The sequence below is a fragment of the Rousettus aegyptiacus genome, unplaced genomic scaffold (assembly GCF_014176215.1).
Source record: "Rousettus aegyptiacus isolate mRouAeg1 unplaced genomic scaffold, mRouAeg1.p scaffold_m13_p_8, whole genome shotgun sequence".
Classification (NCBI taxonomy): Eukaryota; Metazoa; Chordata; class Mammalia; order Chiroptera; family Pteropodidae; genus Rousettus; species Rousettus aegyptiacus.
The window spans coordinates 32,563,200-32,587,876 of record NW_023416311.1 but is presented as its reverse complement, the minus strand read 5'-3'; the positions used below and the strand labels follow the sequence as shown (position 1 = coordinate 32,587,876).

The following is a 24,677-nucleotide window of genomic DNA, read 5'->3' as shown; positions in this document are numbered from 1 at the left end:
CCCTTTGTTTCTTGTATATATGTATGTATATATATATTTTGGCATTCTCTGAAATTACTTTGTCTCTTCTCCATCACAGTAGGACATTTTAAAGGCAGAAATCATATTTTAAATTCTAAGATCTTTTGGTATATCTATTTCTTTTATTCAGCTTGTTCCTATTTTCAGAATGCATTGTTTTCTTTAGTTGAAGATAATATTTAGGGTTTTCTTTTTAAATTTCCACTTCAGTTAATTGGATTATCTCTTTCCTCCCTGGTCATTTTTGTTTGCTCTTTTTTTTTTTTTTTTTTTTTTTTTTTTGGCTACTGAGTTTGGTCTTTGGTTTGATCCTACATTTAACAAATAATGTCTGGTCAAGTATTAACTGCTGTTATTGTTCAAATAGCTCTTCATTTTCTGAATAGAGCAACAAATTAGGACCTTTTTAGATAAGAATGAGCTGTGTTATTGGCCAACTTGTTGGAGAACCTGCTTTTAGACTAAGGGGTGCTGAGGAGGGCCACATGCAAAGCTATTCCATGAATTAATCTTTCTAAGTTTGCCTCACTATCCTTTGTAGCCTCTGTGTGAATATTCTGTGAAATGTACTGTTGTCTACATTTCTTCTAGAAATTTGTTGAAATGTCTGCTAATGATCCTTTTCCTGTTTATTTTGGTGCTATGGATTTATTTTACATAGTATGCTTTACTGACTTTTTATTAGGTTCTAGTGGGGAGGCTAATGCCTGTGTGTAGTAAGCCATCACCTTGAAAATCAGTTAATTTTTAGCAATAATTGAAGTATAATTTATAAGATGAAAAGAAAACAATGTCTTATTGTGTGTTTGGGTCCTTTAAGGTCTTTTATTTGCTTAAAAATCATGTTCCGTATTTACTTTATTGGAGCCAGAGTCTTTTAAAATTAGTCTATCATTTAGGTAGATTTAGATTAAGGAAGTAGTCGAGAGAATTATGGTTTAGAAATTCCTAAGTTCCCTTTTGGTTCCCCAGCACACAGCATTCCTCAAAGACAGAGTTTGGTCCTGCTGTAGAGAATTTGACAAAGCTTCCATGAAGATGGTCTTGTATCCACAAGAAAAAAGACCTCAGATTTCTAAGATGATGCTACTCCAATTCAGTCCAAATCTAATTATATTTCATTGGAAGGTTTTTCGGGAACATTTTCTTAAAAGAATGATGATGAATGCCATCAGTCATCATTTCAAACAAAAAGTAAAGAAAGATTGACTTATGTCAGAATTTCAGTATTAACTAAATATGCAGGAAACTTGATATAAGAGTAAATTGAGTGTGTCAATTATCTTTCAGTAACTAATTTTGTAGATGCATACATTTCTTTTTCCTTCAGTGATACAGGTTCATAATCTTTTAGGTAAAACGCATATGACCCATGTATGTTTTGGAAATAAAAGCAGTTCCATTTTAAAAGGTAGTTTTAAAAGGTAATATGATGTGCACATATTGGATACAGCACCCTCAATGGGGTTTGGGATAGTACTTCATGGTAAAATAGTTATTTCTGCAGGGAGAGATATGACTAGCCACAGTAAGTGCAGAAAGACCAGTACAAATAGACTCAACATCCATTCAGGTCTGGTTTTGTCACCAAATGAATTAATGAAAAATTTTAAGTTTTAGAACTCTGAAAGTGCATGTAAGAGATTGTGGATTTGTGTTTTAAATTGACTGCTTATTATGTTCACTTGACTCATCAGATTCTACAAGTTGTCTTTTATTCCTCATTTAGTTTATAGTAAACATTAAAGCTTAAAAATCTGCAAAATTAACTGAGTTTCTCTTTGAGAATTATGACTGAATCAGGAAAATGGTGATAGGGGCTCATTGGTATTATCTACTATAATAAGATTGTAGGATTGTTTGAGATGTTAAGCAAGCAAATTTACTGTCCTTTCAGTAAAAAAATTTTTTAAAGGTTGTTCCAAGAAACAGTTTAATGTCTTAATAGGCATAAGCCCTTAGAGCCAATATTTGAGATAGTGTACAAAAGTTTTGTTATTTAAAGCAGAATATCATAACCTTTTAAAAACAATCAGTACTTTAAATTTTTTTTTTAAATTTATTTTCTTTACTTTTTAGGCGAAGCAACCTTTGGTTGACCTCACAGATTATAAGGACCTTGTCAGCTTACAGTCCCTTCTTTTTTTATATTTTTTTCGCCTACTGCACTTGGTCTTCCTAGGTGGTCTCCCATCCAAGTACTAACCAGGCCCGGCCCTGCTTAGCTTCTGAGCTCAGACAGGATCGGGCTTGTTCAGGGTAGTGTGGCCATAGACCTAGTGGTGCTTTTCAAAAATATTTATTTTATGACAATAAAAAGTTTTTACCCTTCCAAACAGAATAAAATATAATGTTGATTGTTTTTTTTTTTTCATGGTATATATGGACCTGAAGATTTGTAGATTTCTTCCTTCCATCCACAAACATCTTTGCATTGAGGAGGGTGGGTTTGAAGTTGAGGGATCAAGCCTGCATACTTATATTCCTTTGGGGAAAGCAGCATTCTTTTGATTTTGCTTTCTCAATACATTAGTAAGGAAAACTCTAATGAGAAATTTGGATTTGTATGTTTTCATTTAAAAAATGCATACAAGTATAATTGTGGCAATGTCTGTCATAATAGCCTGAGATAGGGTAGTATCAAGCAAAAGCGCTACATGAAGTTGCAACTTTCTACTTTTGGTGACTTGGGACAGGCACTTAACTCTTTGAGCCCTCATTTCTCATTTGTATAATTGGGGCAAGTAGTAAGCAGTAGTTTTCTGAATCTTAGGAAGAATGAAAAAACAGACCTTTTTCTATCCTGTCATTTACTTGTCTCATAATAATTGATGAATTTTATCCAAATTAGGAATTTGAAGAAATTTAGAGGCATACTGAAATGTAATTATGATAAACTTATTTTCTGTTTCTTAGTGGAGAAGGTGGTGGAGATTTACTATTTATTTGGACTTAATATATATTTACTGTTGGCGTTCAATATATATTGAGAAATTTAGGAAATGCACATAGGCTAAACAATCTTCAGAGTTTTAACATTTATATTTTTCAGTTTTCAAATCTAAAGTAATAAATGCTAATCTTTCTGCTTTAGGGAGTTTTCTTTGTACATAAGATGATTTATTAAAAAACAAAAACCTTTATTCTGTGTATTAGTTGGGCTTTCATTTTTTATGTCCTGATTTTGCCCTGGTAGAAACAAGTTGACAATAACACCCTGGCCTTAATATGAGAGCTATAAAACTTCATGTTAAATATATTTTAATTTTCAAGGGAAGAACTGGAAGGATGAAATCCCTAAAATTGCTGTTTAAAGTCTAGGAAGCAGGTCCTAAGTAATTAAACCGTCATGACACTTCCTTCCCTTGCTTTCAAAGGATGTTTGGTAGAGCAAGATATCTTTTGGAGTTGTTTATTTAACCTAGGGTATTAGACTAGGTAATCTTTTGGTGTACCCAGATTCAAGGAAGTGAAGATACAAAGTGAAAAATAAAGCACTGTAAAAATAATGCTACTGAGTCTTTTTCCTCTGCACTGTCTGTTAGGTTTGTTCTTTCATTTGCCCAAGTGATGTCACCTTTGATATGTCTGAGTTAGAGATCCTTAGATTTTGTCATCATCCACGTAGGCCTATTTCATGCAGGTAGTGAGAATGAGCCTTAGTTGTCAGTAGGGTGATAGGACCCAGCCTAACTGAAGTTCCCATTTGGGGATCTAAGGAAGTTTTCTCATCAGAGTCATAACTCCTTTTTTTTTCCCCCTGCAGATATTTATATCGTAGGGAACATGATAAGTGAGATTTTCCTTGATCTATTCACTTGGGCCTTTAAAATTTTAATTTTTTGTCTTCACTGCATGTGGATTTATTGATTAGAGAATTATAGCACTTTTACTGCTGGGGGGGGGTCTTAGATCATTTAATCTAACCAACTCATTTTGTAGACACAGAAATTGAGACATAGAGAAATTAAAATACTTGTGTAAGGTACAGGACAAAAAGACCTAACATTTATTTTTGCTTATTCTGCTTGCAAGGTACAATGCTAGGTGCTTTATAGACACTCTTAAGCCTTATGATAACCCAGTTGATGAGTGAGGAAACCTGAGGTTCAGAATAGCTAAGTATTTTGCATAGAATTACTAACAGATAAATGGTAGAGCTAGAATACGTCATAGCTCTGTCTTCTAGCAGGTCATAGGGTTTTCATATATATTGTCTCATTTGATCCTTATTACATCAGTGCTGTTCTGCAGGCATTATTCAGTTTACCAGCTGAAGTGGGCTCACAGTACTGTTATCTATTTTTGGGACTTGAAGTCTTACATAGGACAGTTAATTTTCAAGTCCATTTGGGTGTTAAGTTTTGGAAATGGTACTAGATGTGTGTTTTTCACATTGCTGGTTCATAGCCCCTAGGGTGGTAACTTTGAATTTGTCAGGAAGAGCGTAGTAAATGAAGCCACTATTTGAAATACTAATGAGGGCTTCATTTGCTAATTAGGAAAGAGTAAAGATGAATTACTGAAAGAGACTTTTTCTCTTAGAAAGTGACTTTTCTGCTTTACTCCATGCTTTAATAATGATTTTAAAAGAAAGTTAAAATTTAAATAAATCTTTAGTTGTCATGACAGAAGTGTGCTTTTCATTTTTAAGTGCACATTTGTGGAACAGGTACTATGTGCCAGGCCTTGAACTAGAATGCTGGGAAGAGAAATGGGATGCTCAGTCCCTGTTATCAGGTCGCTTATAGTTTAGTGTGGAAGATAGAAAATAAACACTAGAGTATTGTGATACTGTAAATGTGATACACTAATACAATGTAATAAGTGCTATGATAGCAGCAGCCACATAGAACTATGTAGAGACAGAGAATACCACCTAAGGCATACTAGGAGCCTTGCGAAAATTTGAAAGACATCCTAGGGGAGTTGGGGAGTCAGTGATAGCTGAGCTGAGTGTTGGGAGTTGATGTCGAAAGGAAAACTGTTAAGAGTGGGTGATGCATTGAATGGCAAATACTTTATTGAACTGAAGCCATATATATGTAAACAAGTATAGAAGTTTGTGTATGTGGGAGGGGGGTATACTTTAATGTAATGAAGAGCCTCAAGAATTTCAGGGAGAGGAGTGACGTGATCAGTCTGGCTATTCTGCGGAGATAAAAAGAGTAGAGGTAAAAACACTAGTTCGGACACCTGGGAAGTAATGAGGCAACTTCTGAACTGAGACAGGCAGTAGGAAAGGACTGAAGGTAGGTTTAAGAGAGATTGAGCATGGGAAATTAGGGAGACTAGAGTCTAGGGCGACTGCTTCTGTGCATCGGTATCTAGGGAGATAGGGTTGATCTTAACAGAGATTGATAGGGAAGGAACAGGTTTGGAAGATCTTATTCAGGGCTTAGTGGTGTTAGTGGTGTATGTTGGACTCCAGGTGGAAACGTCAGCTGGCAGTTTGGAGCTCTGAAGAGAGACATGGATTGGAGAGACAGTTTTAGGAGCATGGGTGATATTTGCGGATAGAAAAAAGAAGAGAGGGGGCAAAGTCAGAAATATGGGAAACATCTACATAAGAGGACTAGGTAGAGGAAAGAAAACCAACACTAGAAATGATAATAACAAGAGAGGTAAGGAAGGAATTGAGTCATGGAATAAGGAGATTTACTAAGGAATGCTGGTATAGTTTTGGTTTGATAAGTCCTAAAAAGTACTCACTGACTGGTGTTGGGGAGAGCTTGATGCTAGTGAAGAGCAGAGGGGTCAGAGCCACTGACTGTGATCGAGGAAGGTTTGGGAAGAAAGATCATGAGCTTAGATCCTGTGAAAAGAATGTTGGCTGTGAAGGGAAAGAGACGTTCTTAAAGGCTGATTTTAAGTAGAGTCTTACTCTTGATGCTATGTAACAAAACCGGGTAGGACATCAGAACACTTATCCCTTTAAGATTCTGTACTTAAAAAAAATGATCACATTTGCTTAAAATACTTTAGTAGCTTCTAGGATACAGACTAGAATCCTCAGTGTTACCTAGTCATAGGGTGACCATATATAGTTCAGCATCCAAACAGGGATATGACTGTGTGTGAAAGAGGGAGTTATTAATACTTTTTCTGGGACAACCGGCACAAATAGAAATTGTCCTGGGCAAACTCTGGGGCGTAAGGGTCATCCTACCTTAAAGTTCTTCCCTGCATCAGCTGGCTCCTGCCTGACTCTCCAGTTTCATCTCACACCACTCTTCATCTTGCTCTTTCCTCTCTAACCATGACGTCCTTTATTCAGCCCCGCTCACCATGCTCCCTCTTAACATAAAGCCTTTGCATATGGGGTTTCCTTTTTCTGGACTTCTCTCATCATTGGGTTAACTCCTCATCCCTCGATCTTCATTCTGTTCGTTTCTTAGGGAAGTCTTCCCCAACTATCAGATTTCTCTAACATGAGCCTCGAAAAGCAAACTTATGACTAGCTAGCAGTGTGTGTGTGCGCGCACGCACACACACATAATTTAAGGAGTCAAAGAGAGTTCTCCAAGGCTTCTCATGAAAAGGATTATCTTCAACTATTTTCACTTCTCCTTTGGTATTTATATCTAGTTGGCATGGGACGTTATTGACTTTGCGCTGTGGAAGATAAGAAATTGAGTTTTTCATTCTGTTCCCTTATCCAGTGGTCATACATTACATTTTAGTTTAGATCATCTTTTGGTATTTAAAGTATTAATTCAGTGCCGTTCACAGATGCTTCTGTAATACCAATTAGCTCCTATGTGACTGGTAAATAGAGAAATGATATTATAATTGAAAGTTGTGTTGATTTACATTTAAAAAGTAAAGGGGAGCCGTAATAGCAAGTGACAATTCAGAGGGAAAGAAAGCCCTCAGCTTTGTTTTTAACTCTATTTTAAAAAATTGAAAAGTGAGTGCTCACACCCAAGTTTTCCTCCTTCAGAAAGTCGCAACCCAGCTTTGTTCTTACAGCTCCCCCTCCTATCTCTGTTGTCTCAATCCCTGCAAACCAGCATGTCCACGCTGTTTTTATTTTTAAGCATCTCTTGAGGCAGCTCTGGCCACACTGACTGACTGCCTGGGTAGTCCAAGTCATCTCCTGAGCTCCTAATTATTATTTATGTTATTGCTACTGCTCTGGTTACAAAACTGCATAGGTTTTGAGTGGTTTGTTCTAACCTTATTTTTTCCATTTGCTGTTAACTTTTGATGTGTGCAGAATGCAAGAGTTTTCAGGAACATACTGTGTTATAGCAGAAATGCTTAGACTATATGAACATGAATCCCCAGCAGAACTCAGTAGTTTACTATTAGTTTTTCTTTACTGTATCACCTTTTGATTACCTACGAAAATAGTATTTTTTTCCCACTTTTATATAATTATGTAGGAAGACTCTATACAGCAGTTGTTAAAACACCAAGTCATTTGGAATCATGAAGTTTCCTATTTTGTTTTATTGAAGAAGTATCTTTTGAAGACATGTTCTAGTTTAGTTGCATTGTGTAAGCATTGGTAATTTTGGTATAGAATTCTAAGTTGTAAATAATATTTCTTCATGATAGTGAAGGCTTTCTTTGTAGCTGAGAAGTATTGATGAGTGAAAATTGAAAGCTTGTAGGATCTTTTTGGTCCTGTACTGAAATTTCACAAGGATGTTTCTTAGTGTGGCTCTCTTTCCATCCATTGTGTTGGTCATTTGGTGGGAATTTTTTAGCCTGGACCAAATTCATGGCTTTCAGTTCTTTACAACTTTCTTAAATTATTTTATGGACATTTTCTCCTTTTTTATTACATTCTGACTCCAGTTATGTAAATCTTGGACCTTTCAAATTGATCTCTAATTTTCTTAAAATTTTTTTTTCTCTACTGCATGTTCTCAATTTCATCTTCCAATTTTGCTATTTTATTTTAAATTTCTAGTAGCTTCTTTTTGACCTTGTTGAGGTTTTTTTTTTTGTTTTTTTTTTAGTAGAATACTGGTATTGTTTAAATTTAATGGATGCAGTATTATTTTTTCAGAAGTCTTTCTATTTAGGTTTTTGTATCAGTCAGTATAGGAAATGGAAAACACTAGGTATTTTAAGCAGAAAGGAAAACAATATGGGATGTAGGTGCTCATAAAAAATTATTAGAAGAGCTGGAAGGGCAGGGACAATGCTGAGAATACTGTAAAACGGGCCTTTGGGAGCTTTTATGTCGAGGCCACTACTGGAACTATCGAATTTAAGAAAACTGTATAGCTATAGTTCAGGACCAAGAAGCTGCCACTGCTATGATACAAACAACTGTCTTATGGCACCCAGCAACCTGGAGAATGGACTTTGGAACGCTGTTTCAGAAAAATTTCACAGACCAATATTCCTTATGAATATAGGTGCAGAAATTCCCAACATATTGCTAGCAGACTAAACCCACTAATAAGTAAAAGTATTGTATGTCATCACCAAGTGGACTTTGTCCTGGGAATGCAAAATTGGTTCAGTCTTTGAAAGTCAACAATGTAGTATATTAATAGAATGAAAGTACAAAAGTACAAAAACCCTACGACCATCTCAACAGATGCAGAAAAAGCATATGACAAAATACACCACTCTTTCATAATAAACATTTTCAAATGAAAGATAAAAAGGAACTTCTTAACCTGATAAAGGGTATTTATGAAAAAAACCTATGAATAATGTCGTGCTTAATGGTAAAGACTGTCTGCTTTCTCTCTGAGATCAAGAATAAGACAAGGATGTCATGCCCACTCACCATTTTTATTCAACATTGTGTAGGAGGTTCTAGCCAGGGCAGTTAGGCAAGAAAAAGAAATAACACATTTGGATTGGAAAGGAAGAAGTAAAACTGTCTCTGTTTGCAGATCATGTAATCTTGTAAATAGTTAAGTATTAAGGAATCTGTAAAAAGCAAAAAACTCTGGAGAGCTAATAAACAAGTTATGTAAGGTTCAGGATATGAGAGCAATATATAAAACTCAGTTGTATTCCTGTACACTAGCAATGAACAGCCAGTCCAAAGATGAAATAAAGAAAACATTTTCAACAGCATCAGAGAATGAAATGCTTAGGAATAAGCTAAACGGAGGAAGTGCAGTGCAAGACTTATACACTGAAAATTACAAAACATTGTGAGAATTTAAAGAATACCTAAAGTGTAAAAATGTTTCATGTTTATCAATTGAAGGACTTAATATTAAGATGGCAGTTCTTCCCAAGTTGACTTACAGATTCAGTGCAAACTATCAAAATCAGTTATCTTTTATTTTTGCAGAAATTGATAGGCTAACCCTAAAATATGTATGGAAATGCATGATACTCAATAGCCAAAGAAACCTTGACAAAGAAGAAAATTCAAAATTGGAGTACTCAATTTTTTTTTTTTTAAAGGCAAGGCAACCCTTGATTGTTCTCAGAGATTGCAAGGACCTTGTCATTTTACAATCCCTTATTTTTTATTTTTCACGCTTACAGCACCTGGTCTTCCTAGGTGGTCTCCCATCCAAGTACTAACCAGGCCCGACCCAGCTTAACTTCCGAGATCAGATGGGATTGTGGAGAGCTCAATTCTTGATTTCAAAACTTACTATAAAGTTACTGTAATGTAGTATGGACATAAGGACAGACAAACTGCAGATTTTAAGGGTCTTGCTTGTTAGTGGAAAAATTGCACAAGGACAGAGAAGGTGGCCCCATGACACTTCTTTCATATTACTTATGGATGCTTTAGTTAAAGGGCCTAATTTGCATCCATGGATGTGAATTTATTTCTGAGTTCTCAATTCTGTTTAATTAGTCTGTATCTGTTTTTGTTCTAATACCATACTGTTTTGGTTGCTACAGCTTTGTAGTATAGTTTGAAATTAGGGAGTGTGATAACTCCAGCTTCAGTTTCTTTCATCAGTGTCTTATGGTTTTCAGTGTACAGATCTTTCACCTCCTTGGTTACATTTATTCCTTTTGCTGCAATTATAGTTATCTTAATTTCTCTTTTTGATAGTAATTAGTTTATAGAAATGTCACAGATTTTTATATATTTTGTATCCTGCAACTTTACTGAATTCATTTATTTTAAGTTTTTTTTTTTTTTGATGGAGAATAAGCCATTTTTTACTAGGACTTAAAGCTGTAAGTGTCCATTCTCAACTCGTGCCTATTTATGTGAGTGATTTGTTGTTGTTGTTAAAAAAAATGGTTCTGTGGTCCAGTCTTAGTATTTTTCCTGATTTTAATCTGATTTCAATTAGGGTTTGCCTCTTTTTAATTGGGTTGTTGCTAACTTGTTGATGGCTCAATTTATTTAATGTGTGGCAGACTTTTATCGCCACCAAAAATTAGGCGTTGCAGCTTTTGAGTATGCAAAAGCATCATAGTCTTTTTGCTTATGGGAGAGGAAATACTTCTTAACAAGAATTGTGGTTGCATGACTTTCTGGATATTTTGTGTATTAAATTACATTTATCTTAATCACAGAGAAGTTTTTTTCCTCAGTAGAAATATTGTAGATCACATACCTTCTCCCTTTGGAGGGGAAAATAATTTGAGGACAGTATTGAAGCTGGTGAATGAATATTGAGGGAACACATTTAATATGCAGTTTGAGTCTATAATTTTATGAAATGGATTATTTTAGGACAGAAGGTTTTTGTGTGGGAATATTAATAACCTTTAATAAGTTTCAAAAATAAAGTTTATTTTTTTCTCTAAAAGTCTGGTCTATCGCTAGATATAAAGGGCATGTTGATTCTGAACTCTGAGTTTGAAGAGAGCCTCTCAGAAGCTGGATTATCTGACAGTCGCTTGAATAACCACACTAGTGTTGAGTGGTGTCCAGCTGCCACCAGACAGCTGTTGAGAAGAACTTTAAGGTGAATTAAAACACAGAGTTTAAACAGCTGGTCCCAATTGGCCTGCTGTCTGTGTTGACTGGATCTGTTTTGAGGAATTTAAAAATCGTTTTGTGGATGTAAATCGAAGTAACAAATACAGAATGTTTTCTGTTGTGTTATCTAATTTTTTTTTTGTCTAGTTTATTTCAAATGTGTAGCTTTTAAAAGTCTATATTAAATCTGTCAGTATTATACCTTGGATGGATTGTTACATAAGAACACATATCTCCAACAGATTTTATTTATTTAGCAAGCATTTATTGAACACATTCTTGTCTTTGTCCATTCTGATATATATGCAGTATAATTATCCTTGGTAAACTTCATGGAAGTGACATTTAATAGCTAGAAACTAACTTTGCATGCCTTTTTTCTAGGCGTGTAATTAATAATTCCATGGACTAAGTGACCATCTATAATTTGGTTCTCATATTTTGAATTACTTAATATAACTCTTTGTACCTATATTACTGTATATGAAAATCAAAGATCAAGGACAGAGGTACTTGAGAAAATAGTGAAAATTATGGCACTTGTAAAAGAAGGAAAGCAGATTCTGGCATGGGTATAGCTACATTGTTGGTGTTTTACACAGGCTGAACTGAAGGATTTCTTTTGTGGTTGTGTTACTGGCCAAACTAGACAGTTGATTCAGCTGAGCATTTGTGGTGTAAATTGACCTGTGTGATATAAGCTGTTTGAGGAAATGTTAATCGAAGGGCAATAATTTGGCAAAGCCTAAGGAATTAAAACTTCTGGATAGAGTTTCAGATTATGTTCTAAGTATTTGTCCCTTAAGTTTACTTCTTGATTTCTGTTTCACACAAGAAGGTCTTAAGTGATTTTCTATGTTGTATCTGCAGTTTGACTTTATTTAAAATAAGCTTCTCTAGTTATTACCTATTAATGATGTATTTCCCCTAGGACTTCCTTTGAGCATTCATCGATTCTGTAATTAGGTGCATTTTTTTATCTCCACTTCTTTATCAGGGCTAGTCTGGAATAGAATACACCTGGAGAAATGAAGGCTACTCAGGGTGTGGGAGATTTGAGTTATCCAAATGGAAAGAGTAGTGCAGAGGCCAAGCAAAGTTTGAGCAGACATCAAGTTTGCCGAGTTCCTTAGCTAAGTAATTCAATGCAGAAGTGAGATTTGAGATGATGATCCCCAAACAAGTCAAGGCCAAGAAGCTGGTGGGTTGAAAAAACCAAGATGAGTAAAGCAATAAAGTACCATGGTATGGCTTGCTGGTGGTAGGAAGTCAGGTCAGGAGTAATTAAGAGAGTGGTGAGTAACCGGATGCATTCAGGTTAGTCCTACAGGCTTCAGGAGAAGGGTAGGTTGGTCCCAGATGGTTAATGTTCCTAGATTCTGTTGGGAAAGTATATCCATACTGTATTAATGAACTGTATCTATTATTCTGAGTCACTCTATAGAATAATGTTAAAAGCAATCTAAATCTGTCCTTTCCAACTGATTGGAGGTTCCCTCCCACCCCCCAATGGCCAGATATTTGTCAAGGCCCGGTTGCTTATTATGACTGGTGAAATTCAAACTTACTTGAAATGAAAGCTAATTTTATTAAAGGAGAACATTCTTAATTAGGATGGAGTATCAACTACATTTTATAAAACATTTTTTTCTGGCTGCAGTTGGAGTTTGGGTTCTTCTGTAAACATCTGCAGTAAGTGGGTATGTTTTTTTAACTTATATTCAGCACTGTGCATATTTCTAGCGTTAGAATCACATGTTGAATTTAAATGAAAACACAGGAGGGTCTCCTGATCTGGAGGTAGGAATAGCTTAGGCTGGTCAGTAACACTGAACAAATCCAGTTAGGAAAAATAGTCAAAAAACAGTGCCCACCAACTCTTTGAGTGATGATAGCTTCTGGTGACTTTAGGTTCCCGTCTAAGTTGCTCTTTGCTCCTGGGCATTGTCAGATGTTACTATGAGCTTAGGAGAGAGCTGCAGCCAATTCACGTGTGTATGTTTTAGCATGTCAGTTCTGCAGGTTTCTGCACTTTGACCATGGTCTGATAGTTAGACCAGGACTTCCTGTATTGTATGTAATGAATGAAAAATGATAATATGGTTAGAAAACTATGACCAGATTATGTTCAGGATGTTAAGTTGCTGCATGGCCTTTTGGGATTGGCAGCTCATGTGGCATGTAAAACCCATTTTAGTGTCATCTTAAGAAGTTTTTCATGATCTATCCAGCCTAGGAAATTGGCAGGTAATAAGAGAAGACATCTAGGAATGTGACTTTTAGAAATTATAAAAGTGTCACAAACTTTTTTCCTAGGAAAAGACATGTTTTACGTAGCGTAAAAAAAGCAGAATGGGTTTTTTGGGGGGAATATATGGGAGAGTTTTTTTTTTTTTAACAGTTAACAAAACAGTCATTATCTACAAGTTGTCTATGTAGAAGATAAAGGAATAGTAGGTCATGACCTTTGCCCTCAAAGAGTTCTCGGTCTCGAGGTGGCCAAGGACATGCACTAGTGGGTTTGTACGATAGTGTAATGTAAGATGCAGCCGTTGTGTTCCACTCTCCTCCTTTTCCCTCCTGAGCCAGGGCATGTAAGGCTAGCTTTTAATTGCAGTTTTAAGCACATGTCCAACTTCTGATTTGTATCTGCCTAATTCGTTCAGTAATGTGAAAGTTACAGCTCTAAGAAAGAATTTGTAATGGAACAATATATGTATTTTACAGAATAACAGTGGTATAAGTGACTAAGAACTTGACATCAAATTTCACTTGGTACCATTGGGTGGCTCAAGGGTCCACAAATAAATCGTATGTCCTACTCATTCCCGTTAGTCCACCACTTCTTGTCTTAACTAGTCTTGATTTTCGCTTAATAAATCACCATATTCTAGCCATTTAGGTTCACCATCTTAATATTTAGCTTCTCGTATTTCCTGTACTCAAGATGTTGCACAGTATCTTTCACCTGTAGTTTAACATTCTGAATTTGGAACCGCGTACATATATTACTATCCACTAAATCACTCAAATCAGACACACAAAACATGCAATAGCCTGTGAAGTTGGTGTGATTTTTTTTTTTTTCTTCTTTTTTTAAATTCAGTATCTTTGGAGGGCCATTTTGGTTTCTGGGAAGCATAGTTTCACTCTCCTGCCCGGGGGCTCAGCATTGAGAAGCACCACATTATGATCTGAGACTTAAATATTTGACAGTGCTATAGTAGAAGTTTTTATAATTGTTAAGTAAGAAATTTTGAGTCTGGCTTTTGTAAATATTATGTAATACTCAATAAAAAATCTTACTTATATTATATGCGTATTATATGTATCCCTTCCCAGCTCTGGTCATTTATGTAGTGGCTCCTCCACAGGCATTAGCTCTGTTCTATGCAGTTATCAGACTTAGGACCCAGCACTTGTTGGAACAAACATGTTTGTTGTAAATTAATGACCATATGGTATCTTTTTTTTTTAACAGTTAATTTTCCTCTCCACCTAAACAAATCTTCAGTGAAAGGCTGCCATCTTGTGGTTTTTAAAAATACAGGACTTGAGAAAAAAATTATTGATATGACCGCTGAGATTTTTTTTTAATGATACCAAAAGAGTAAACATGAATAGTATTAGATCTTCTCTTCAAATTACATTTGCTTATCCTTTGGACAGATTTTTTCTTCATATTTTTTTTTAATATCACAGTTTTTTTTTATTTCTATAAATTAAAAATTCCTCTTTTAGCCCACTTCAGACATTAGTAGTAAACATACTCTTGTACAATTGCAGTTTTAATTAAGAGCAGGTATTGAGAATTTTGATATTATTAAGGCTTTTTTGATGTCACTAATAATAGAATTACTTGGATAAAAAATACTGTTCTTTAAAATATAAATATTTGACAAAATATATCCAGAGGAACCTTAATTTTACAATGTAGAGCTCCGTTTAATAAAAAGTGATATTTAGAAGAAAAACCTCAATTTGGACCTTATTTTTGAGTAGTTAATATAAACTAAAGTAATTAATTTTTCTTCAAATTTTTAGGGACACCTTATTTATAGTTAGGAAAATCTTAAAATCACCTTTTATCTAAGCAGTGGAAAGTGCTTGCAAGCTCAGGATCAGTTCTTATAATATCAAGGGAGTTTCTGTGTGATGTTATAAAAATACCTTTTAAAATAACTTTTCATTTATTTAATCTCATATGTTTTATATCTTGAGTTTTGTCTCCTGTACATCTTGGTTTATAATATTTATTGTATTTTAAAATAATAAATACTCATTTCTTTAAAAATGTCTTACTGAAACGTAGTGCCTCTTTATAGAACAAGGAGGACATGTTCTCGCTCAGAGACAACCAGGATTCTGGTACATTGATCCTATGGACTTCTGTGACCTGTAGTCATTAGTAATCAAGGAAAGGAAATCATCGAATGAGAAAGATGTTATCCACAAAAAACTAGCTATAATGCTCCTGAATTGCTTATCTAATTTTATGCAGATTATGGTAGCCTTTATTAAACTGCCTCTTTTGTTTCCCCATTAAGCAGGGAGGGAGAAGGATTCAGGTCAAGGGTATAATCCAATGTCTTGCACTTTTTCAAATGTTTTACAGTTATGCTAAAAAAGAATCTGATCTTAATGGAGCTCAGATTAAGCTTCGAGAATATGAAGCAGCACTGAATTCTAAAGATGCAGCTCTGGCCACTGCACTTGGTGACAAAAAAAGTTTAGAGGGAGAACTGGAGGATATGAAGGATCAGATTGCCCAGGTGAGTTTAAGGTAAACGCTGCTGTTGAACCATAGTTGGCAGTTTAATTGCCTTACCTGCCCTAACTGCTTGATTGGTTTTAAAAGTTAGATTTTAAAAATTTTATTAGTTTTTTTTTTAAATGGCTTATCTGAAAGATAGTCTTGAGGTAGCTAACATACAAAGTGCCTTCACTCTTCATTGTATCTTGATTATGCATATCTTGTTGCTGCACTTCTTACTCTCTGTTGTGCTAATGCTCATTCTGTTTCTTGCTCTCAAAGCCTGTTCATTTATTGTACCAAAATGTGAGGTAGGAAGAGAGTAGGTGTCATATTGGTGCTGTACACACAGGAAAAAATGAAAGCAGTGGCTAAAATCATTGGTTTGAGTTTTGAAATGTAACTGTTCATTCCCTGTTGCCACTTAGCAAATTTGAGAGGTGTTTCGATGTGGCACTCTGAGGGTGGGACCAGCGATTGAACACCAGTTCTGTTAAAGGTTATAATGAGGGGCTCTCATATATTTGTAAATATATAGAAGTTGTAATATTTGATTTGATTCAATCTGTAGGTATCAGTTAAATTCATTATTAAATGATTGCCATATAATTTTCATCAATTCTTTTTCCTTATGTTAGTTGGAAGCCTCCTTAACCGCTGCCAAAAAGCAATTAGCTGATGAAACTTTACTTAAAGTGGATTTGGAGAATCGCTGTCAGAGTTTGACTGAAGATTTGGAGTTTCGTAAAAACATGTATGAGGAGGTAACTATGTATAATTTTACTTTTTTGAGGAATGGAGGGATCCCCTAAAACTTATAACCATAGATATAAAAATTGGGAGCAATTTCGTTGGTAAATCATTCAAGGTACTGCTGCTAAAAGGCTACATATAAGAATTCAAGCCATTAGGTTAAACACGTGATTTTATTACTTCATCTGATTTATAAAGGGTTGGTCACAGCAGTTAATTACTGTCAATCTGTATGAGCATTTGTGTTAGTTATCTATTTCCGCCTGACACATTACTCCAAAATTTAGCAGCTTAAAACCGCAGACCTTTATTATCTCATGGTTTTTGAAGGCCAGGAATCTGAGAGTTGCTTAACCTAATAGTTATGTTTCAGGGTCTCTCATGAGGTTATAGTCAGGCTTTCAATCTGGGCTGGAGGGACTGCTGCTGAGCTCATTCACAGGCTGCTGCTGTCAGGGAGTGCTAGTTTAGTATGGGCTTCTCCATAGGGCTGCCCACAATATGGCTTCTCCCAAGAGTAAGTGATAGAGAGAGAGAAAGAGAGAGAGCAAGACAGAAGTCTCATTATCTTCTGTAAACTAATCCCTTAAGGGATATGCCATCACTGTCCATCACACCACACCATTGCTGTACTATACCAACCATGATACAGTGTGGAGATTTTACACAAGGGTGTGAATACCAGGAGGCAGCGACCTTTGAGGTACATCTCGAAGGCTGGCTACTTGCAGCATTTATAGTTATATATGTATATTTTAAAATATCATTTACAAGCCTCAACATCTGTGATCAAACCTTAGGAGTTGAAGGCAGCAACTGTTGCCCAAAAATAGGTAATAAAATTGAAGGGGAATGTATATTTCTCAAAATTGAAGAGGGTTGAAATTAACCCTTTGGGGAGAACTTGCATTTAAATACTTAAATGCGTTTAGAAGTAATATAATTTTGAAAACAGCGACTAGCAATGATTTTAAAATAGGAACTTTTTGTATAAGTTAAATTTTTTTAAATGGAGAAAAAATAATAGAAATCTGACCATTTTTATAGTAATATAATATTAAAATAGGTATCGGTGCCAAGTGCACTCACTGGACAAGCAGTCACACTTTGGAAAACTCTCAAGTTGTTTTCTTATTTAAAAATGAAATACCAAACCTGCTGTTTTTTTCTTTAAGGAGTGGTGTGAGGATTAGAGTGGAATATTGTGTGTAAAAGCTCTTTGTAAACTATAGTAATTGCTGTCATATAATTGTTAACTACAGTTTTACTTTGTAAATGGAGATATTTTTATATTGTCAACATTTTAATTTTGTTAAAATTGTTCTATCACTGTTTAGTTTTCTTTTTAATTTTTATTTTTCAATTATAGTTGGCATTACGTATTATATTAGTTTCAGGTGTACAGCATAGTGGTTAGGTAAATTTATGTAATTTTTATAAAATGATTTCCCCCACTAGTCCCCACCTGACACTACAGTTATATATTAGTGACTTTATTTCCTATGCTACACTCGACATCTCCTTGACGATTTGGTAACTACCAATTTTTACTTTTTAATCCCTTCACCTTTTCACCCACTCTCCCCAGTCCCCCTCAGGTGACCATCATTTTTTTCTAGCTATAAGTCTGTTTCTGTTTTGCCTGTTCGTTTATTTTGTTCTCTAGATTTTGCGTACAAGCATGTTGTGTGTGGACTCCTGCATCTTTACGCAACGAGTAGGGCTTGTTTTTTTTTTTTTCCTAAGTCATTGACTCTACATAAAATAATAAGTGAAAAGTGGCATCAATAAAAAAGTAATTTAATATTTTTAGAGTGTATGGGTAGCATCTTTAGAGGTTTGACTTTTGCTTTTATTGAGAATTAATTTAAAATACATACATTTTACCATGGAAGATATAATTCTACTCAATAAATATACCTATGTTCCTTATTAGCAACAGTTAAAGGGGCACGAAAAGGAAGGAGAAAACCAGGAGGAAGAAGGGAGGTAGACAAAGGGCAAAATTACTAGTAGGTGCTCAACATTTGTTGAACTAAAATCTTTCATTTGCATGTTTTTCACTTTGTTAAATAGCTGTGAGCCCTAAGAGGTTAATATGAGAACTTGAATTTGAACCCAGTTTTCTAATTCTGTCAAGTGCATTTTCCTCTGCAAAGAACTGAAAGATGAGGAAAGGCATAGAAAGAACACATGCAGTAAGATGATACAGAAACAAGATCTTCAGTGGGTTATATCTCCCTCTGGTGGCCTCTTTAATTTTTGCCATTACAGAAAGACAGCTGGAAGCTTGAAAGGAAATTTTATTCTTGGACTTGTGTTCCTAGCCATTCTAGTTTTGGATAGTTCCTTAAAACATAAAGCAAAGGATTCTGGCTATATTTCTATTTTTTGTAGTAGATTGTCATATGTACTTGAGATAGTAAAGTAATACCGTTAATAAAATTCTATATCAATTGATATTGATACCTTAGCACCAGTTCTTAAAATAAGTCATGTAAATTAGCTTGCTATGCCTACTATTGCATCTTAGTATGTTAAAGAAAATAGTTTTATTATACATAAGTCTCCTAGTTGACGTTGTCCCAACAAGGTTAATTTTTCACGTGGATTTTTTTCAGAGACATCTTCAGGCTTGTCAGTACAATAGTTTATAAAAAACAATTACTATTCAGTGTACATATTTATCCATGATTGCGTGGTACTTTAGTAAGTCTTCCAGGACATTCCTTGCCGTCAGAAAAATAAATAGCCTTACCACTAAAAAGAAACAAAAAATTCCCAGGGCTTGAGATATACATATTTATCCATGATTGTGTGGTACTTTAGTAAGTCTTCCAGGCCATTGCTTGCCGTCAGAAAAATAAATAGCCTTGCCACTAAAAAGAAACAAAAAATTCCCACGCTTGAGATACTGCTATTTCTGTCATTGGTTTCATTTCAAAAGTCTTCTCATTTGAAAACAAATGCAAAAAAGTGTCTATTCACATGCCTACCCTAGGATAGACATGAGGAAATTGGTGTGTAAAGCTTGAAATGGCTCTGATGTCACTCAGACTTATACCAGTGCAGCTATAATAAGTAATTTGGTTTCATATTAATTTTTTTCTAGGAGATTAATGAGACCAGAAGGAAGCATGAAACTCGCTTGGTAGAGGTGGATTCTGGGCGTCAGATCGAGTACGAGTACAAGCTGGCTCAGGCCCTTCATGAGATGAGAGAGCAACATGATGCCCAAGTCAAGCTGTACAAGGAGGAGTTGGAACAGACTTACCATGCCAAAGTGAGTGGCCTCTTCTGAGGACTGATTTAAACTCTTAGCCATTATTTCAGAGTCATCCTGAGGAACATGAGCTGATGTTTGCATTCCAGTTTTGTTACATGAATTCCCCTAGTCTCCAAGAAAATATAAAATTGATTTTTTAAAAAGCAGATGTCTATAAAGTAAATGTTACTAGAAACTATTCAAAGAAAGTAGGGTTATTCTAATTTTATCTGAGCTAAGGGTTTATCTTTGTACCATTGATCATTCATGTCATATCATACTAGTTAAACCCAAACTCCGTGAAAATGCTTTTCTACTACTAATAAATACTAATCATGCTGTCCCGCACATCCGTTTAATAGTGAATTAATTCTGGACTGCATTTAATTTTCACTTACATGTCATTTTTGTACATAGGTTGTCACCACCACACTTGGGGCTTTTTTGAACAAAGGCCAAGTGAAAGGCTCTGATATTTCTTCCTTTACCACAGTTATTCATTTAAAACATATTATGGAAACTTCCCACTTATATTAGCAGATCATGCAAAAATTCATAAAATTATTGAGTACAGGCTTTCTTAGTAAATGATTTTACCCCAATGTGTTAAATGTTACATGATTTGATTAAAAAGAATTATTAGTGGAGGACTTAGAAACTTAGAGCCATAGAGCTGTTGAAAAATATTTTCATTGCAAGACCTCAAACTGTTCATGTTGCTTTTATTTAATCCATTTCATAGTAATTGGCTGGGGAAAGGGAAAGATCTTTTACACTCTACATTCAATTGTCTGACATTTGTTCAGTGCTAGGCATTGTGCTGGGCCTTGAGGGAGCTAAAGTAAGGATTGGTGGGTCACATAGACAGTGGCCTCAAAGGGAGAGACAACATACAGAAAAATGTGTCCGAGACACGCAGAACTGAATGGCTTTGGGGGGAACCAGAGTATCATTTCTACCTGAGGAGCTGTTTTTTGCTTCTGAAAGGAAGTGTTTTCATTTGTTTTGCAATGATCTATAGATTAGTGCTTTCCGCTTGTTGCTTTATATTCTATATTAGATTTGGTGGGTTAGGGACATGTAATGTTTGTTTTCCTGCAGACATCACTGCCATTAAGTTAACTGCTGACTCTCCTTATTAGCAGTATTATCTGAGACATTAGAGATATAATGGTTGAAATATTAAACTAATAAACTTTGGGTAAAGACTCAGGTATATCAGCATTGTTAAATTTCATACATTGAAGGACTTAACGTTACTTCATCCCACGTCAGCCTACTTCATGATGCTTTTCCTGTTTCATCAGCCAGTTACCAGCAGAACTTAGGTTTGAAATGAAATACCTTCAGATGAATTTACTTCCTTCTCTGTTTGTTCTAATTCACTAGATAAGACTGACTATGGTTTGCTCCTTCTTTTAGCTCGAGAATGCCAGGCTGTCGTCAGAGATGAATACTTCTACTGTCAACAGTGCCAGGGAAGAACTGATGGAAAGTCGTATGAGAATTGAGAGTCTTTCATCTCAGCTTTCTAATCTACAGAGAGAGGTAAGTATTTTCCCCTAAGAAGAATTGAAGTTCAACTTGAAAGCCACTTCCACCACAGTAGTCTACCTGCTTTGCTCTTCCCAATGCCACTTTTCAAAGAAGCCAGTGTTTTTCTGCACTATGGTTTCACAGTGCTCCCCATATTTTTTTCATTTTGCATTGTATAAATGTCTTCCACGCCGGAGACTATGATCCCTAAATGAATAAATAGATTACCCAGAGCTAAGGGAATTGCCCTTGAGGAAGAAACCTGCTGGTTTATCCCTTGGCCTGACCCAGTACCCAGGGTTTCTGGCTCATCTAGCAGCCTCGTCTCCACACAGCGCTCTTCCCAACATACTCCCTTCATCACATTTGGAAACCACAGTGAAGAAAACATGCAAAAATTATTTGTGAGTGGTAAATGATTCATGTTTCTAGATAAATTCAGTACATGAACTACTTAATATAATTAGTATCTTAGGAAGTAGTATTAATTTGTGTATTAGTTAAGAATTTAGTGGCTAGTTCGTTCATTGGTACACCGAAGTGACAAATGATTACACTGCTGGTTGTGTTGACTAGGTGCCTATCTGTACATAATGGTGCATTCAACATGCGGCTTAAGCAGGTGTGCACACTGCTTGAAATCTGTTTCCATCTAAGGGTGCTGTTGTGGATGCAAAATATATATATACCACCGTATAGATATTCATAATGTTTTACTAACCTACTCTGCTCACCTTAATTACTTGCAAAGTAATTTCATTCAGCTTCTGTCTGATAGTAGTATTTTGAAGTTTCTCTGTAACACTGAGGCCGAAAGGGTCTTTGAGCTCACCCAGTGTGACCTCAGACCTAGGCGAGTTTAATGACTCGTGAGCCTGCACACTGATGCACACTGATAGGCGGGTTTCTCTCCTAGTTTCCAGTTTCCACTTTACACCTCACTCTCCTTAAAGATTTTCTTCTAGGAATTTAACAGATTCTTCTTCCCGCCCCCCCCCCCCATTATAGCTTCTTAACAGCCACCTGTCTAAAATAAGCATCTCTGTTCTTACTCTGAAGTGATATTTACTACTTTTCTCCATTTAATAAATTACATTTTAGTTATCTGCTTTCCTTCAATTTCACATTTCCCTACCTTTTATTTAAAATTTTTAATTCGGCTGCTGCTTAATCCTGATGATGCTAGGTACAGATGTTTTACATTTGGGATGGAGACTTATTTGTGATTAGTAGTGGTAGGCCGTGAGACTTGTAGCCACGTGTTCTGACTCAGGTTCAGGGCTGTATGACTGTGTATAAGTTCGTTGCTATCCTTGCAAGTTTTTTTTGTTGCTGTTAACTTAAGTTTAGTAGACTTTAAACAATGTTAGGTAGGACCTGGGGATTTCCAAGAGCTAATTCCTTAGGAAATAGGAGAGAAGTATCTCTTTCAACTGGAATAGTTTTAAATTTCTCTGTCTTAGGTGGGGGTGGGAGGGCAGAAAAGTGGGCTCCTTTGTTGAATTTATTACTGGTAGCAGATTTTATGATAAATAATATATCTTGAGGAAATCTATTGATAAATTTTAGCCTTAGAAAGATTATTTAAAAGAAGTAAGCCATCTGTCTCAATATTTTCCTATTGTATATCTTAACAGCATTTGTTGTTGAGTCATAGCAATTTCATCATGTTGCCTCTTAGGCCATAGAATTTCCTTTTGGTTATATGACTCATGTTAGTGAAGTACTTCTTAAATTTTACTTAAAATTGATACAGCTGATGTTAGAAAAAATTGTAAATGATAGTGTAGCATTTAGAATTAGGACTTTCACATATCTCTAACAGCATCTATCGTTTCTATCTAGAATTATTACTTTGTCCAAATTAATTGGTTGCTTAGAGTCTGTTTGGCTTGCGGGAATCTTCAGAGGCACTTAGAAAGCACCTCTAATTTTTTGTTTTCCTAACACCCAGCCTCTGGAAACTTCTCTTGTACCTAGAACACAATAAACTAGTACAATAACCTGTTACATACTATAAAATTAAATAACCAAGACCATTAGGAGTTGTTCATAATATTTTAGAGTTAGCTGTAGGATCTTACAGATAGTCTCATCAGACCTCTTCGTTTTCCAAATGTGGATAGTAGTTTAGTGAGTGCCAGGAGTCTCATATGTAGTTAATGGCAGAAGTGGGGAGAAAAATCTAGGTCTGTCTGTCATGTTGCATTCCGTTTTTTTTTTTTACTGCATAACAGATGCAGTGCAGCTATTTAAAATATAATTTAAATATTTCTATTTAAATACAAAATGATTCACAGTAACCTTAAAATTTTTTTATACCTACATTTTGATTTTTCCCTCTTAAAGAAGTCTGGCATCAAAGGCAGACAAATAAGTACACTTTGGGGTTTCCAGATCTAGGCTCAGAGGTTCTCTTTGATTCTTGGGTACTTTATGTTTCTCATCAGCTCTCTTCTAGGTTCATCCTTGCTGCCCATTCTGTCTACCTCCCACATGGGAAATAAAACAAAGAGATTGATTGAAGAGGAGACATTTAAACTTATATACTTTTTCTTTTGGAGGAAAGAAAATATAAAACCCAAGAAGAAAAAAGAATTTCTCCATTTATAGCATGTTTTTTACAGATACAGTTAAATGCAGGTTCTCTCAGGCAAGGATTAGCTTTAGTATCACTTTTAAGATGAATGCCTGCTTCTGATATGGAATGTCAGATGCTACTCTGAACTCTAATTAATTGATTAGTTGGTTATTTTGTCAACAACCTTTTTATTTTGGCATAATTCTAGATTTACAGGAAAGTTGTATAGTACAGAGAGTTCCTCTATCTTTCTCACCCAGGTGTCCCCCCTATTCTTAGTATATTATTATGGTACATTCGTCAAAACTAAAAAGTTGACATTGGTGCATTACTATTAACTAGACTCCAGACTATTTGTATTTCATCACATTTCCTTTTACTGTCATTTTTCTGTTTCAGGGTACCACATGTCTCCCTAGCCCCTGGTCTATGACAGTTTGTCAGAATTTCCTTGTTTTTCATTACCTTACCAGTTTTGAAGAGGACTGGCCAGGTACCTAGTAGACTGTCCCCAATCTGGGTTCATCTGGTACTTTTCTCATGATAAACTGGGGTTATCTATTTTAAGTGCCCTTCTTGATACATATCAGGGATTACATAACATCTGTGTTACATTATTTGTGCTGTTAACCTTCATCATGGGTTAGGGTAGTGTTCGCCAAGTTTTCCACTGTTCAGATTACTATTTTTCCCTTTTCATACTCTGTTCTTGAGAAGCAAGTCACTAAGCCCCCAGTCTGCTATTAGGGCAAAGGACAGGAATTTAGCTTCACATCCTGAAGGGGGAGCATCTACATTTATTAAGTGGGTTTCTTATGTAAAGGTTTTTTCTTCTCATATTTATTTGTAAATTTATTTATTCGTTTATATGTTTATTTCAGTATGG

The 24,677-nt window shown here is 35.4% G+C and overlaps 1 protein-coding gene and 1 pseudogene across 1 annotated transcript in view; one reads left to right on the top strand and one right to left on the bottom strand.

Moving 5' to 3' along the window:
* LMNB1 (lamin B1) overlaps positions 1-24,677 on the top strand; it is a 44,691-nt gene that overhangs the window by 4,651 nt on the left and 15,363 nt on the right. The window contains exons 2-5 of the mRNA XM_016121939.2: positions 15,519-15,675; positions 16,295-16,420; positions 19,522-19,692; positions 21,097-21,222. Of these exons, the coding sequence (XP_015977425.2) occupies positions 15,519-15,675; positions 16,295-16,420; positions 19,522-19,692; positions 21,097-21,222 (580 nt within the window). The remainder of the gene's footprint in view (positions 1-15,518; positions 15,676-16,294; positions 16,421-19,521; positions 19,693-21,096; positions 21,223-24,677) is intronic.
* On the bottom strand, positions 2,179-2,297 carry LOC118607450 (annotated as a pseudogene).